Source organism: Melanostigma gelatinosum (assembly GCF_949748355.1).
Source record: "Melanostigma gelatinosum genome assembly, chromosome: 14".
Classification (NCBI taxonomy): domain Eukaryota; kingdom Metazoa; phylum Chordata; class Actinopteri; order Perciformes; family Zoarcidae; genus Melanostigma; species Melanostigma gelatinosum.
This window is the reverse complement of record NC_136647.1, coordinates 9,055,042-9,071,635: the sequence shown is the minus strand read 5'-3', so window position 1 is coordinate 9,071,635 and position 16,594 is coordinate 9,055,042. Positions and strand designations below refer to the sequence as shown.

Below are 16,594 nucleotides of genomic sequence, written 5' to 3'. Positions count from 1 at the left end.
AAAACAATTATCAACGTGTAGTTTTTAAGCAGTCATCAGCACCTTAGAGTTACAATAGTTTTGTAAAGTATGGTATGAAGAGGCTTGAATGCAATAAGCATCGGAAGATATCAGCTGATATATCCTAAGTAACACATGAGATGTAATTCTTCAAGCATGCTGTTTAAACAGTCTGTTATCATGATGTGAATGGAGAGTACAAAGGGAAACTATATGTCAGTGAGGCTGGCGCGAGGAGAAACCGAGGCATCTGCCATGGTGAGGAACTCAACCCAGTTTTGATAGAAGCCACGTGAATACTCTCCCGTGTCGATGACGAGTCCCCACAGGCGGCTCTGGCCCGTTTTGTTCCTGAGAGCCAGCTGAGCCTCCCGCTCCGTCACATTGAAGCTGATATTCAGAACTTGTACCACCAACAGAAAAAGAAGTCCAGCCGTGACAATGCTGCTGTACCAAGCACAGGTGAAGCAAAGGGCCATGCTGTAGAGATGAAGAAAGAGTGAATGTAGCTTTACAGAAATATAATTTATGACCTAATGTTTGGAATGTATTTCAAGTATTGTTGCAATCATGTGATGTAAATCCTGTATGATAGAAGATACCTGCAGGTCTAGATGTTGTCCTTTGGGTGGAGCATGTCAGTGTAAATCGACTACAGGTGTTTCAAACAGACAGTAATTTACTGGATTGAGCGTGTGTAGCAGGGGATGCTTGCAGTTGTGATGGAGACAGAAGATGAATGAGTGCTGTACCTGGACTGACTGTAGACGCCGGGGCAGTAGAGGAGAGCCGTCATTAGATGCTGTCGAGGACAGAGGCTGCATAGCACCACACTGATGCCATATAAAGAGGTCAACAGGAACACAGACAGGGTCAGCAGGAAACTGCGATGGTTTGCCTGTCCAACACAGCTGTTTATCCTACAACACCTCAACGCATACAGACGCAACACAGAGACACAACACAATGTACCAGTTTAGAGATCAAAGCAGCAACACACTGCCTGATATTGTGGCTATTTACACCTACTGTTGTATGTAAAATGATGCAATAGCAAGATTTGGAGCTTGGAGGTTTGGAGCTGGTATTAGAAGTGTGGCCTGTAAAAAGTGCAACTGAATTTGCAAATGTTTGTGTAATCAAATGGTCTAATGTTGAATTTAAACCCGCCCTAGTTTCTCTGCGTGGAAGAAAACAGGAGAAAAGTTGAGCTTTTGCTAAAGATATCGTCGTTGTTGAGCAATCACAGGGCAGTTATCTCATCAACCTTCCATCTTCAGTTTCATGACCTGTCGTGAATGCACAATACAGAAAAAGTATCAATGACTTAGAAGTGATTCACTGGCCACGCAAGGAATATAAATACATATGTTGTGTCCAACCCACCAGATACAGTGGTGGTCCAGACGCCGGACACATGATCCACAGGTTCGGCAGTGTCCGGCCCGTGGGGGGCGCATTATTTTGCACACAGGACAGGTGCTCCATTTTGCTGTCAGTGCCTCTTTAGTTGTCTGCAACTTTGCTGCAATCCCCGAGGATGCTGCTGATTGGATGGATCCATTATGTTGTGCGGAGTCCTTGTTAGCCTCCTGACAGTGACCGTGTGCTTCATGTAGGGGAGTGGCCACCACTCCTGGGCCCCTCTTGGTGTGAATAAGACACGCTACAGTGAGAATCACCCCAGCGGTCACAGCGCACTGCTGCAGCTGGCTGACGTCTCCACGAGGTAAAATCTCTGTGATGAAGAGGTAATACATGTAGAACAGGGAGAAGAGGGCGAGGGTGAGGAAGAAGAGGGTGCGTCTCTTCTTCCTGTGCGTGGCGTAGTAGTACCACAGCACCAGGCCGGGCAGAGCTGTCAGGATGATGATACCCAGCAGGTAGTGCAGCGCTGCAACCCGCAGCAGCAGAGGTAGCAACACCAGGACCGGGATCATAGAGATCTCTAGTTTGCCAACGATGGCCCCACGTACAGGAGACTGACATCCACCTTTAGGGGGTCCGTCTTTCAACCACCTGTAGAGGACAGTGGTCATCAAGTCATAACTGCAAACATTTGTGATCATGAATATCAGTAATTGTTTTTCTTTTTTCAACACACTCTAAAATCAAATGATCATGCTGCTTTCACATAAGTAGTAGTAAAAGTATGAACTGCTTTTTTTTAAATGTAAGATTTACAGTGAAGTTGTAATGGCATAAAAAAAGATTATATTTGTTTGTTTTTTATTCATGAGGAAATCTCAGGTGTCAGACTCTTTAATTAAGGGGGCCCAGAGAAAAAACACAAGCCAGCTGCTGATTGTAGCTTAATTTTGAGTGGTATCTGTCTTTCTTGGTCATACACGATAAAGAAAATGTTACTTAGAGCAGACTTTAAAAGACATACTGAACTTTTCTAGACTTATTTTACTTTCCAGTACATTTTACTACTGACCCTTTTTCTTTAGCCCTTCATACCTGTTAAAGGCTTCATCCAGATCGTCACAGTCACAGCAACATCCGTACTGGTCCACATCACACTCACAGCAACACATAGGATCATCTGGCTCTGGAGGCTTTAACTTCTCCCATTTCATAATGGCTTGCTAAAGATGACTTTGACGTTTATAAGCTGTCATTTCAACACAAAAGGCCGTCAATTTAAACTCTGTACTCTTGAATAATAAACTTCACATTGACAGAACATTGATGAAGGGAAAATGTTGAAAAGGTGTAACTTACTGCATATGAAAAAGTACAACCATACCACAACGAATAGCAATCCTCAGAACAACATATTGATTACAATATGTTCTTATATCTTATATTCTGCAGTTGGGATCTAAACACACACTCACTGAATCCCCCCCCCCACCCCCACCCCCACACACACACACTCACACACACAGCTCACAATACAGTACTATACAGGTTATATCAACTTTTAATGGACTCAACCTGTTACTTACTACAAGACCTTCTGTTTTTATAGAAATTAATGAAGTCCAAAATCAGAGGATTCTCAGTCCCCAAGAGCTTCTAGTGTAATTTGTTGAAACAAGGCCACAGTGTCCACAGAGACTAACTTTCTGGGTCAGCAAACCCAAGTCCTCAAGATGTACTTGAGTTATTGTCTGCGTGAGTTCTTATTTCATTTTGTCATACAGAGCCTGATCTGGATCTATGCAGAAATGAACTGAGTAAATATTAAGAATACAAAATATACACTTCAGTCAACTTTTGATTGTTTGTCTTATCCTAGTTTCCTAATATAACAGTTTTTGTCCGACTAAATATCAGACTGCATGAGCTAGTGATGATCACAATGACTTATTTAATGTTCCAGTTGTGTTTAATAGGAAAATCCACCTTTACAAAGCCAAGATGAAATATGTTCTCCCTTAACTTACCTTTAGTCTCTGCAACAAAAAAACCCCAAAACCATCAACACACGTGGGCTGGAAAAGTCCAATTTACTCTCTCCAGGTAACAGTTATCTTCTGCAAACGATGAAGAGGGAAATGAGTAAAAGATGAGCCCTTGTCACCACACTCCTTCTGTAAATCACTGAGGTGGGGGGCGGGGGGGGGGGGGGGGGGGAAGTGAGCGATGATCCAAAGGGCCGCCCCACCCTCAGGGATCACATTTCCTCCCACTAGCAACCCGACCTCGCTGCACACACACTCTCTTGAAGAGTGTGTGTGTGCGTGTGTGTGTGTGTGTGCGCGCGTGTATGTGTGTGTGTGTGTGTGATCAGAGGGGTTTCTATACATTACACTCTTCGTGTGACATTTGTGACAACACTGCGATAGTAACAGTGACAATGTGATAAGTGATCTCTGCAGGGAAGTTTTGTTTTCTCTTGCCCCCCCCCCCCCCCCCCCCCCCCTGCAGCACAGGGTCGGGTACAACTGAGCAAGCGTCAGGAATTTAGATTTCAATTCTTGCTCATGAACACTTGAGCAGAGAGCTTGTATTCAGTATGTACCGTGCTGCGTCAGTGAATAGCTATTTTATTTTCATTACACACAAGAGTCTGTTTGCTCATATTAGAGACATTATAGTCAATGAATACACAGAGGAGAATTTTGTTATTCTATTTAACTTTCAGTTCTGTAAATATTTACACACACACTGTCCGTCGGTCAGTCTTTACAAGAGAGAAAGAGAGCCAGGTGCATTGTAAGCTATGAATCCTGAGACCACAGAAGTCTCTTAATGTCCACCAGTGGGAGTCTGGATGGACTGAATCAATGCAGGAAAAAAAAAAGATGCTGCTCTTGCTCTTGTGGGTTATGCGTCCATTAGTCTGGATGGAGGCCGGAACCCAAGATAGCATCTCTAATCTATTTTGGAGGAATTAATGCTGGGAGTCAGGCTGAACTAAGTACGTGCTGAACACATCGGCAAATGATAACAGACGCCAACGAGTGGATGTAGTGAACAAGGGGAAATGTCTCTTGCTGTCATGTTTGATGAAACTGGGCCTTGTCTCTGCTCTTTGCTGTGCGCATCATCCTCCACATGTTTTAGTAGAGTGACATTACTTGAGTTTTCCAAGTTAAAGGCCTTCTCAGTTTGCTTCTTTTGAGGGATTTCATGAACACCCAACTTTCTGCTGAAGTTCAAGCAGTTTGGGTTATTTCAGAATAGATTGTGATATTTTTGGTTTTGATTTCAAGTGGACGGGATTTGTTGAAAACAGACTGTATTTAAGAAGTGGACGTTGCCGTTGCGACGTCACCCATCGGTTTGTGGACTGCGGTTTTAGAGCTATCTGGCCATCTTGTTTTTTTTGCAACCAGTGAACCGAAGTGTTTGGAATGCGAAGGAGTGACGTAGAGACGCCGTACACGGCTCTGGTAGTGACCTGTCAATCACGAGGTAGCCCCGCCCTAAGCATATCCTGCTTTATTGCTTTACTCTAAATAGGACCATCATTTACTAAACAAACATCATGCTGTATTCAAGAAGACTTTAAAACTAGCGATTGAGACCATTATGAGTTTGACTTTTTGTTTTTAATACCGGGTCCATTACATTCAGAAGAACATATGCGAGAAATAAGGTTTCATGAGGTTAGTCAGTCAGAAAGTCTCCTTAACCCTTTGATACACAACATGGGTCAAAAGTGACCTGACGGAGTTTTAATTAAGTGTGTGATTAGGGGCGTGGTTTAAGTGCGTGTTGGGGGCGTGGTTTAGGTGTGTGTGAGGGGCGTGGTTTAGGTGTATGTGAGAGGGGGTGGTTTAAGTTCAATATCAGTGTGTATGGTGTATGTTATGTGTGAGTGTGACAAAGTAAACATTTCATATATTAAATGTGTAATTCTTTGGTCCAAATCACTGCTAAAATTATAATTTAACAAAATCATTCTATTCTTATTTTAATTTTTATCACAAACTTGATATAGTAATACAAAAACTATTTTAGTTCATAAATTAAGAAAGGAAACATTTAAATAAGGATTCGTGGCAATCAAAAACAAGATATTTAATGAATACTTTGAATATTAAATGATGAAATGTGTTGATTTCCAAAAATATAGCAAAGAACCCCTCAGCCGTGCATGAAATAACATTGTAGGTCAATACGGGTCATTTTTGACCCATGTTGTGCCTTAGAAGGGGTTTGCATAGCTTGTGTATCAAAGGGTTAAAGCATTCAAACGTGTGTGTGTGCCACCTAGAGGCCAGTCACTGAACATCTGTGTGGTCATGAGTTGCAGCAGTCAAAGGTTGATTCCGACTCTTGTTCAACTGTTTCAAAAGGTAAACGTAGACTTTATATCTCTTTCCTGTTCCCATCAGTTTAAGATTACTACTATTTGTAATCAAATGTGTTTATACTCTGCTTTATAGAGCGGCCTATCAGAGGAGTGGAGTTGCTCTGTAAATTAAAGATTGAAAATTTCACAAACTCACCAAACTTCCCATGAACATGATAAATAAATCTTAATGACACAATGTACTTGTCATTTGTTTTTTAAACATTTATTTCAGGAGACAGCAACGTACCACGAATATAATAGCGAGACATCTGATACAACACAACTAACGGACTCATTCATTCACATTTTTGCAAATATTATCAAGTATTTTGTCCACAACATTACATACTTAAGCGGTAAGAGAGGTGGAAGAATGCCTTTAACCCCCCCCGATACGCAGTGCATCCGTCCCTTTGCCTTCGTGCATGTTCCCATTTGATTGATAATATGTATTGATCACGTTAAATCTGGGAGAAAAGAAACATCCCTGTCCACTCTTTGATGCAGCCATTGGTTGAGTGCAAGTAAAGCTCCTGATTGGGGCCCACTGATTTTAACCACAATGTTTGCATGTTGCTACAGTCGCTGAGTAAACCCTAGTTTCGGGTGTCTTAGAGGATTCCAGCACTGTGTTTTTTGAAGTAGACGAGTCTAAAATCAACTAAATGAAAAAGAGATTTGTGCAGGAATGTTTTAAGAAGACGTAAACACCGAGGAATAAAAGAGTTCACATGACTGAGGCAGACATTACGAACACGGGCACTATGTTGCACTGCACTGGGGTTTGGATATTTTGGGAGAGGAGCTGACTGGTATGGAAGCTCATTCCTCCAGAGTCCTGAAGGCGTTCTGCATGTCCTCCACCAGCTGGGCGAATTCGGCTTTGATCTTAACTTCGCCATCCTTAACGGGGTCCTGAAGAATTGAACAGAGAGTAAAAGTTATTTATCTTGGCCGATGAAATCTAGACACAGACGTAAAATAAAACCCTTCACGCAACCGCACCTTGAACTTCATGGAGCTGATTTTGTACAGGATCTCTCCCATGTGCTCCTTGATCATGGCCCAGGTGATTTTGTTGTCACTCTGTGCCGTGGACTCCACCGCGTGTCGGGCCATGTCGTAAAAAGAGATCATGTTTGAGAGGATGCCAACAGTTTTGTAGAAGGGGCAGAACCTGTGTGTGGGGAGAGGAGAACGTGTGAAGCTCACAGTGTATGTAATCATCAAGTGACAGGAAAATATCCACCAATTTGTTTTTCATCGTTTCCACAGAAATCACTTGGATGGGAGAGCCATTTCAAGCCCGCTGGATGGAAAAGATGTTTTGTCTTCACCTGTCGTAGGGGGTGTAACCGTTCTGCTGCAGGAAGTCATCCTTAATGAGCTTTGCAACTTCCAGAGTGATCTTATCGCTTTCTGCAAGAGAAGCCTGTGAGCAAGACAAGATCACGAGGATCAGTCCAAGTTATTTCCTTTCAGGAGTTGTTGATTAACCGGGTTAGCATACCAACACTATGCATCATTAACTATACAGCTCTAGCAGAAGCCTCTTCTATCAAACACAGATTTCACACATCAAATGCAGCGATTATCCGGCAGTAAAAATGTGCGCGTCTGGAGAAAACGGTTGGAAATGAATTTCAGGGTTAACCGTGTTTTATAATCCTAAACCTCACCTTGCCAACAAGCTGCACAATCTCAGCCAGGTCCTCCTCCTCCTGAAGAATCTCTTTGGCTTTCGTACGAAGAGGAACAAACTCGGGGAAATGTTTGTCATAGTATTCATCCAGAGCTCGTGTGTACTTGCTGTAGCTAATCAGCCAGTTTACTGAAGGGAAGTGCTTTCTCTGAGCCAGCTTCTTGTCCAATCCCCAAAACACCTAAAAAAAACCCCAACAACAAAGAAGATTGACACACGCTAAGAATGACTGCAAGATTAAATGTAAGGAGCCAATACTCAGTGCTTACCTGAACAATACCTAATGTGGCTGAAGTGACAGGGTCTGAGAAATCTCCACCAGGGGGCGACACACTAACAGGAAAGCACAGTATTTAAGGAAAAGTCAGTCTAATAATTGCTGTATAATATATAAATAAGGCACCTTGCACTTCTAGGGTTGTTCTGTTAGGCTGCCTACTTTTCTTACTCCCATGAAAAAGGAACTAAAAATATATGTAAAGCTTATCACAAAGCAAATTGAACAATCATATCAAATAGAAGATTTAGGGCACCAACTTCAACTTGATTTAAAGTTGTATAACAGATGCTGTGAAATGACCTAATTTCCCCTGCTTATATGAAAGTCCACTCACGCTCCTACGATGCTGACGCTGCCTTCTCTCTCTGGATTTCCCAGACACTTCACACGTCCAGCGCGCTCGTAGAAGGAGGCGAGCCTGGCGCCCAGGTAAGCAGGATACCCGCTGTCTGCAGACAAAGACGGACACAAACTGTCCCACAGCGTCCTCGCAAATACATACAAATCAATCACTTCCATGGTGAACTTACCAGCAGGCATTTCAGCTAATCTTCCAGAGATTTCTCTCAGAGCTTCGGCCCATCGAGACGTCGAGTCGGCCATCATGCTCACATGATAGCCCATGTCTCTGAAGTATTCCGACAGCGTGATCCCTGCAGAGGTAAATGCATTCGGTTTACAAATTGGATTCTCCAAACAGGAAAGAAGCGTTTCCACACTGCTTATAAAGTGACAGGCCAGCCGTGTGTGCCAGCCGTGGACGGAGGCATTCGGTTTTCAAGTTCGGTCCATTCACGTGAACACATTTCTCAGGAATGCTTTGTGCAAATTTCTTCAAATTTGGCACAAACGTCCACTTGCACTCGGGTTTAAACATTGAGACTGTTCTCTATAAAGTGAATGTTTGGTACCGGTGTAAATTGAGGCCTCTCTGGCAGCCACAGGCATGTTGGATGTATTAGCGACCAGTGCTGTTCTCTTCATGATGCTCTCAGTCTTGCCATCAACCTCCATAGTAAGCTGTTGGGTAAGAGCAGTGTTAACATAATACAATATGACCGCTGACATCTTTGCGCTAAACAAATTTTAAAATCATCTTTCTTTTTACTCATTTATTCTTATTTAAAAATCACGGATATGACAAATCGAAACTTTTCTTTCTTCCACCTACCGCGGGGAAATCTCGCAGCACTTCAGACATTTCATTTCCACGCTCTCCGCAGCCAACATAGACAATGACGTCACTGTTGGAATACTTGGACAGCGACTGCGAGATCACCGTCTTTCCACATCCGAAGGCGCCGGGTATAGCAGTGGTGCCGCCCTGCACGCATCTGTACAGCACGGAGATCATGCGGTTCAATTTGCGGCTCAAATATTTTAAATGACACAATATAAAATAAAAGTAGTTCAACTACTCACGGGAAAAGTGCGTCCAGAACTCTCTGACCCGTCAGCAGCGGATGATTAGCCGGTAGCTTCTCAGTGACTGGGCGAATCTGTCGTACCGGCCACACCTGCATCATGGTGAACTTCTCCTTCACGCTCTCAAATTCGAGCTCCAAAACCACATCCTGAATGCAGCGAGATCAAAAAAATTAAATGAGTCACACATACATTTTGATCCAACAAACAAGCGTCTTTTGTCTTTTGACTCACAGAGATGTCGTAGTTTCCAGGGGGGGCTAGGTAGGTGACGGTGCCTCTGTTGCGCGGTGGAAGCATCATTTTGTGCTTTATTAGAGAGTTCTCGAACACCATGCCGTAGATATCGCCACCTGTCACGTGACTGCCGACCTAGGGAGGAGATTGTGTGCAATTAGCCAGAACATTTACAGGAGGAGAGACATTCACACTCTTGACTATTTATCTTACCCGAAGATTCTGGCCGGGGGAAAATTCCCATTTCAGGTCTCTGTTGAGAGCACCGATGTTCACTCCTCTTGGGATATAGATGCTTTGAGTAAGGTCATTGATGTCCTTCAGTGGACGCTGAATACCGTCAAAGATGGAGCCCATGATTCCCGGTCCAAGCTCTACAGAGAGGGGTTTCCCCGTCCGAAGGACAGGGTCACCGACAGACACACCGGCTGTGGCATCAAGTTAAGGTAAACCACACAAACCGCAAGCACTTTTAACACGAGGAAAGTAGCTCTAAAATGTGTCTTTTTTTAACATGAATTAAGTGAATCTAGTTTTAAGGAAGCTCATGATTTGCTACGTGTATAACAGAGGTAGGCAACATGGCAGCAGAGAGGATACAAGTCTCCTCGTAGACCTGGATAGTTGCCATGTCTCCCTCTAAACGGATGATTTCTCCCACCAGCTCACTGTGACCGACGCGAACCAACTCGTACATGGCTGCTCCGGCCATCGCAGTAGCTGTCACCACTGTTAAAGAAATACAGACATTTATACAGTGACACACATTTACAGATCCTTAGTTGTTGAGTACAATAAGATAACCTACTGGATTGTCTCCCAACATGTTAATGTACATTTTGTTCATGTAAATCCCTCTTTCAGAATTTAAATAGTTGTTGAAAAATGTTATAGGATGCATATTGTTTAAGAAAGGAATAATGGGTTTTATAGCACTTCTAGTGCTAGCTGTAACTGCAAGAAATATTCTCAACTATCCTCCAAATAAAGAATTGAAAAAAATATATATAGACCATGAACGAATCTGTTGGAATGTGAATTATGCTGAAAATCTTCAAACATCCTAATATTCTATGTCAATAGTTAGTCCGATTTCTTTTTTTTAATAATTCAAAATAGCACCTGGCTTTTGGACAATTAAATGCAAAACAATGCAATCTATCCACTTCAAGAAAAGGGACATTAAAGCAGACCTGGTCCAGAAACTCCATGCACAAATCCAAACTCGCTTTCTCGATCCTCATCCTGGATCTTGGGAAGGTTTGAGGTATCCATCTTGATAGTTTCTGTCCTGCAAAAATAAAACAGAGGAACTAGTATGAGACACGGATGCTTCCAATATAAACTGAATACACTCAGCAGACACATCTTTAACACACACAGCATGCACTACCATTACACTTTACAGAGTTGCAGCACAGTGCTCTCCACAGGATGAATGACAGTCAGTGGAAGGTCAAAAGCTAACTCAGTTGAGTGTTTTCCTCTTCACCCAGGATTAAAGATAAGGTTGAGTTAACGTTAGTCACTGTTCATCGCTGATGACATGCTAGCTAGCCAGTTGGTGTCATAATGGTTGTCACTTCAGACACGTAACATTAAGAGCAAAGCTGATTTGTGCGTGTGCGCGTCTAGTTCAGGCTACTAGCTAGCAAACACAAGCTATCCTCATCATCATCACATAACGTTAGAGGTTGAACTAAAGTGACGATCATTCGCGTAACATTTGGTCCTACATTTGCAGGAAACGTTAAAACCGCATATTATACAGTAAACATAAATATCTTACCGCGTCTTAATGTGTCGTTCTCCAGGTTTGTCGTTAACGTAGCAGAGGAGGAGCTTCACTGTGGTAATCACCTGCCAGGCACCGGACTGTCACGGGAAGAAAACATCTCCATTGTGGCTCCGCTGGTTTGCTCTGTACTAAATTGGCTGGAGCCAAAATGGCGTCCGAAGCTCAACAGTTTCCCAGTCGACGATAAGTTCCGCCGGTTTAAACCTCCACCAGCCGCATTACTGTCCTCTGCTGGATCTAAATGAATGAACCAAGGTACGACAACAATATATTTGCAACTTCATTTATGTTTTAGCTTTTAGGCTACGTGTTTTACCTGGGTAACAACCATACACTTCACTTTAACTACTTCATAACATGTCACACAAATACCTAGTCACATGGTGATTCATACAGGATTTTATTCAATCATTGAGTGTCATCTCTGTCGGGATTATCAACTACAACTGTGATTTTTAACATGAAATTCACAACAGCTTCAAGATAACACTGTCAGATGCTGATTGACGTCTAAAAAAATGTTTGCCATGTGCACACACCCACAATGTTAACTTTCAATTTAATTCAACTTCATTTCAGACACGTATGTTCATATTAGAAAAATAATAAATCGTTTGCATATCTTCTAATGAATACAAACAACACTATGATTTGTTATACTATCCAGGTTATACTATAAATATAGCTACTATAGAGGAAGAAGACAATAGTAAAGGAGGAGACAATCACAACATGATTTTCTAGCTGATACTGAATTTTGATATGTCAACATTTTCAAAGACTCATCACAATAAATAACAATTGAATGGCAGAACAAAACTGTATTCAGACCGGTCATGATACATCCCGTGGGTAGTGGAATGGTGACAGATTGAGGTAGCAATTACAATATGTTGCATGGAATTACTCGTCAAACATTCACATAATATAGGGAGGGTTACATTTAGTCAAAAATATTATCACAGATGTGTACTTTCATAAAATTATGAAAATACATACTGAAATCCTTCAATGTTTTACTTCATATTTTGCTGCATTCATTTATAAATAATAGGCCCTTTTCCATCATAGACATTTCGACATGTCATGTTAAGAAAAGTACAACTTATCACTTCAATGATGGCTCTGTTCTTTTCAAGTATCGCAGTAAGCCATGACGGTGTGACAATGAGTCGGCGTGCACATTACCAGGATCTTGATACTGAAGCAGCTTAATGGAATGCAGCCAATCATTTAATAATTTATACCTGTGCTTTTCCTACTGCAACGTCAGAATGTCTTCAGTGAAAAAGGCCTCGCACTGGGACATCAGTGTTAGGGTCTACTGCACATTTCATCAGTGAGTACGGTGTGTTCAAGGTGTCAGTTTACCAGGTGAGGACATTTCATCTGAACGCCAAAGTCATAACTTCTGAAGGTGAATCAGCACATTAATAATGCAAGATAAAGTAACTGTGCTCTGGCTGCAGTGGGTTGGCATGTAGAGTCCACTAGGTGGAGCCAAAGAGAGTAATTCACAGTTTTGCTTTAGTTGCATTGAAGATCCAGTGAAGCAAAACCTCAGCTAGATGCCACATGTCCTTGGTGCTTGGTCAGTCCGACCACTCGTTTTCGTCCAGCTCAGAGTCCTCATCAGAGTCGCTGTACTCCACCGCAATGCGCCGAGACAGGATGGTGGCCACGTCGTTCCCCACCGGCTCCCGCTTGTTCTGCTGTTCCTGCTGCTCTTGCACTTTCTTCAGCTGGATGCCTAATAAGGGCACACAAGATCACACATTGTCCGCCTGTCCCACACAGAACATATATAGTACAGAAACAATGCCAATACCCCAACTCACCCATGCGGATGGCGGACAGCAGGTCACTTCTCCCATCCCTCACGGGTTTAGTCTGAGCTCTGCCACCTTCGCTGCGTCCTGCTAGGTGTGAGGATGCAGCCTGGAGAGGCAGTGGTGGAGGAGGGGGGAACATGTGCGACCCTGGAGGAGGCACAGGTGGGAGCGGGTAGCCTGGGCATACGTGCATAACTCCATTATGTGGTGTTGGTGGCTGCGTACCCAGAGGAAAACCAAAGGCTGTCTGGGCTGATGGGATGGGTGGGCCCGGGGCAGGAGGCGAGGAGAGAGAGCTGGTCGACGGCGAAAGAAAGAGGATTATGTTGCAGTGGAAAAGAGATATTATATTTCATTCTTTCCCTGCTTATGCAACAAAGACATACTTGTAATCTGCAGGTGGAAGTGTTGGACTGTTCATTCGGTCTGCTGCTGTGGCATAGGTTACCCTCTTGTAGTTGACATCGATGCTGTGGTATTCGTGCTCCACAGGTGGTGAGGGGTGTGCGTTCCCAGGCACGTAATCACGTGACTTAGCGTGATTACAAGCAGCGGCGGGCACTGGAGGGACGGGGTATCCCAGGAGGTCAGGCCTGGATAAACAATGAAATATCCAGATGGTGTATTTGTTGTTATCAAATAAAAATTCAAGCTTTACACGACAGAAACTATTGCTATTTGAGCCACAAGGTCCTATTCACGAAAAAAGGATTTACCCCTCCTGCTAAAGTACACTGTATATTTAATCCTCCCAATCTTTGTCTTAGATTTTCGCTACAATTTCCAGTGTTCTAGATTTAGTTTTGATTATCATATTTCTGCATATAGTACATCTTTTCAAAGGTTTTTTTTGAAGATACATGTTACCTTTCTTTGATGTTTAAAAGACTGACAGGACACAGAGAGTGCAGTTTGTGACGTTTAAAAACATAAATTCCCTCGGTTGCATCTCTACTCTATGTCAGACAATAAGCACTAACCTGCCGTCTGGGGAGAGCGAGCCCTCGGATGATGCCGCTCGCCGAAGACTCTGCGGACGGCGGTGATCCGGACGAAGCTCCTTGTCGAATGCCATCATGTTCCACTCCTGCCTGCGGTTTCGGGCCTTTCTCACCTTCTTCGCCTCGCGCTGAAGGGTGCTGCTTTCCACACATCTCTTCTGTTCCTGGGAAAGATGGATGAAGGGACAGCAAATGAGATGAAAACCCCACTCGCCAAATATATACATGAAAATAAAGCAGTGGGCAAAGGTGAGCTCTCACCCGTTGCCGCCTCCTTTCTTTCCTCTTGTCCTCCGTGTCCTGAAGCATTTTTTCCCTCCACAAGTCAAAAAAGTACGACGGGTCTGAGTAGAATTTCATGGCATCGGTGGAATCGTCTCTGTATTCAAATAAAAAAAACAATGAGACAACTGAAAATGTTCATGGTTCAGATGTTGCAGCTGCATGCAGCACCTGTAGGCAGTGAGGTCGCTGAGGGGAGGAGGCCTGTCGCTGCTGTTGTACATCTCAGCCACTGAGTTAGGAGTGCTGCCCTTGGACAAAACCTGCTGGTCCTGGACAGTGGAGCTTTTGAATGCCTTCCTCAGGTTAATGTCCTGAAGAGAGACTACGAAACAGTAAGACAGGCGGTTAAACTTGAGTACAGTGCATGTGACAATGAAAATAAGTCAACAGACAGAACTAACCCTCCTCCACGCTGGAGTCCAGCTGGGTGACCTTGACGGCCAAGCGGTCGATGCGGTCCTGGAGTGAGTTGGCGCGCACGTAAAAAGTGTTGGCCTCGTTAAAAAGCTCCCCGAAAACATTTTCTGCATGATTACCTGCAAAACAAAAGGGGGCAAAGAACCAGCAGTGAAGGTTAAGGAAGCTGCCAAGACATAGAAAGGTGTTTCAAACCTGAGGTAAATAAATAAGTGCAGCATGACACAGGAAAATATACATCTTATATGTTTGTACATTTCTGAATGCTCTCTAGTTCTCTGGATTATACACATTCAGTGTTTGGTCCCCGCAAACACAACAGCACTAATGGCACACGTCAAACAGCTCTGATCCACTTAATGTGGAAGCTACCAATAGACTGCCTATGTTTGTGTCTCCGCCCACCCACTCTCCATCTTATCTGTCTGTACAAAGCTTTACGGTAAGCTCTAAGCTCCTGTAACTTCACTAAATCCACACACACTCACACACAAATCAGAACATTCATGGGCCAGATGTCTAGGAGTAAATTTGCTTCCCAAAATAGTCTTTCCCTCCACATTTGTTTCACCTATTTCATTGCACAAACTGTAACCCTTAACGCATAAGCAAACCAATGCTTATATATATATATATACACATATCAACAAAATGATTAATTATTTGCGTGCTGTTTTGGCTTGTTAGAAGCTAAAAGTTAAAAACTGTCATACGGTATTTTGTTTTCTGATAATCACCTTCCAAGGATCAAGGAAATGTAAGCACTCTTAACGCAGTGAAGAACTTGTTTTATGCTCCTTTGAGTTGATTTGTTCAAAAGCAGCTTCCCTCCTGTAATGATCTCACACTAAAGAAGCATCTGAACATGCTGCGATACACACTGAATATGAGTTCAACTGTGATCTTACTCAGACTACTGAGCTGGCGGATGATGGCGGACAGCGTGTTGTTGGTGACACATTCCAGCTCGTTGCCAATCCCATCAGGCACTCTGCCGTGGCACAGGTGCCGAGGCTGAATGTTTCTCTTGAGCAAAGGCATGACCACCTCTCACATCTCGGCCACAGCACCTGCTGGAGGACAGAGGACAGCTCATTGTGTACAGTACGACCTGCAGGCTACAACTACGGACACATTAAACTGTCTTCATAAAGCTGTCATCAAGTGTGTCAAACGAGGTGTCTAAATATATTCATGTTAATGTGACCAATGCATTAGGCTTTGAATCCCGGTTAATGCATGCAACTGATACTGTGTCGTTCATGATTTTCTGTACTTTCTCTGTAATTTCATGGGTGTCAAACACAAATAAAATGTATAAATAGTATATTCTTTAAATACCGGTACTGTTGTAATTGTCTATTTTATCTCACTGAAATTAACATGAAAGTCAGCACACTGTTATCATTTTTTTTTTATCATATTCGGTTTAAAAAGTGTAATGGACGGCTTCAATGTTAAACCTTTCCTGATTTTTGTTACATTTGCATTTGAATGTCACAATTTATCACCACTTATCAAAGTGGTACAGCTATTGTATGTTATTGGCCATTTAAAAACAAAGATTAAACATGCTCATCTCAGCTGTTTTGATTGACTTTGTGATAATAGAAGTGTAAAGACTACAGATGTGACAGTTTTTCAATTAATGTGCAAGTCACTTTACACTCCTGTATTAAATGGACTTAAAACAAGAGATTGAGTGATTGCCAATAATTACAGGTTGAGAAGAGCCAGCACACTATTAACAATAAGAACATCAACTTACCATAATTACCATACTTTGTGCACCATGGCAAACAAGTCAGACAGAAACCCTGAATGTTTATTTACATATGGAGCTGCATCATTTGGCAGTGAGA

At 42.8% G+C, this 16,594-nt stretch overlaps 3 protein-coding genes across 4 annotated transcripts; all 3 read right to left on the bottom strand.

Annotated features, from left to right (window-relative positions):
* Positions 1–209: 209 nt before the first annotated feature.
* LOC306787987 (palmitoyltransferase ZDHHC23-A-like) lies at positions 210–2,582 on the bottom strand (the record flags this gene model as incomplete). Its single annotated transcript, XM_079283316.1, has 4 exons — positions 210–480; positions 753–920; positions 1,387–2,019; positions 2,464–2,582. 4 exons carry the CDS (start codon positions 2,580–2,582, stop codon positions 210–212), a joined length of 1,191 nt encoding a protein of 396 aa, XP_079139442.1.
* A 3,407-nt stretch (positions 2,583–5,989) lies between these two features.
* On the bottom strand, positions 5,990–11,292 carry LOC306788549 (V-type proton ATPase catalytic subunit A-like). Of its 2 annotated transcripts, XM_079284115.1 has the most exons (15): positions 11,189–11,292; positions 10,593–10,690; positions 10,000–10,128; positions 9,613–9,827; positions 9,397–9,534; positions 9,160–9,311; positions 8,909–9,071; positions 8,649–8,757; positions 8,268–8,390; positions 8,072–8,186; positions 7,727–7,790; positions 7,435–7,638; positions 7,093–7,187; positions 6,761–6,932; positions 5,990–6,670 (listed from the first exon to the last, which is right to left on the bottom strand). In XM_079284115.1, exons 2-15 carry the CDS (start codon positions 10,672–10,674, stop codon positions 6,578–6,580), a joined length of 1,854 nt encoding a protein of 617 aa, XP_079140241.1. In that variant the 5' UTR covers positions 10,675–10,690; positions 11,189–11,292; the 3' UTR covers positions 5,990–6,577. The 2 variants fall into 2 exon arrangements, with proteins under 2 accessions (XP_079140241.1, XP_079140240.1); XM_079284114.1 differs by having other exon boundaries at positions 8,072–8,390.
* A 1,497-nt stretch (positions 11,293–12,789) lies between these two features.
* On the bottom strand, positions 12,790–15,773 carry wasf3a (WASP family member 3a; the record flags this gene model as incomplete). The annotated part of the gene is made up of 8 exons (XM_079282922.1): positions 12,790–12,947; positions 13,036–13,325; positions 13,416–13,622; positions 14,010–14,194; positions 14,292–14,409; positions 14,484–14,637; positions 14,717–14,851; positions 15,641–15,773. 8 exons carry the CDS (start codon positions 15,771–15,773, stop codon positions 12,790–12,792), a joined length of 1,380 nt encoding a protein of 459 aa, XP_079139048.1.
* Positions 15,774–16,594: the final 821 nt, after the last annotated feature.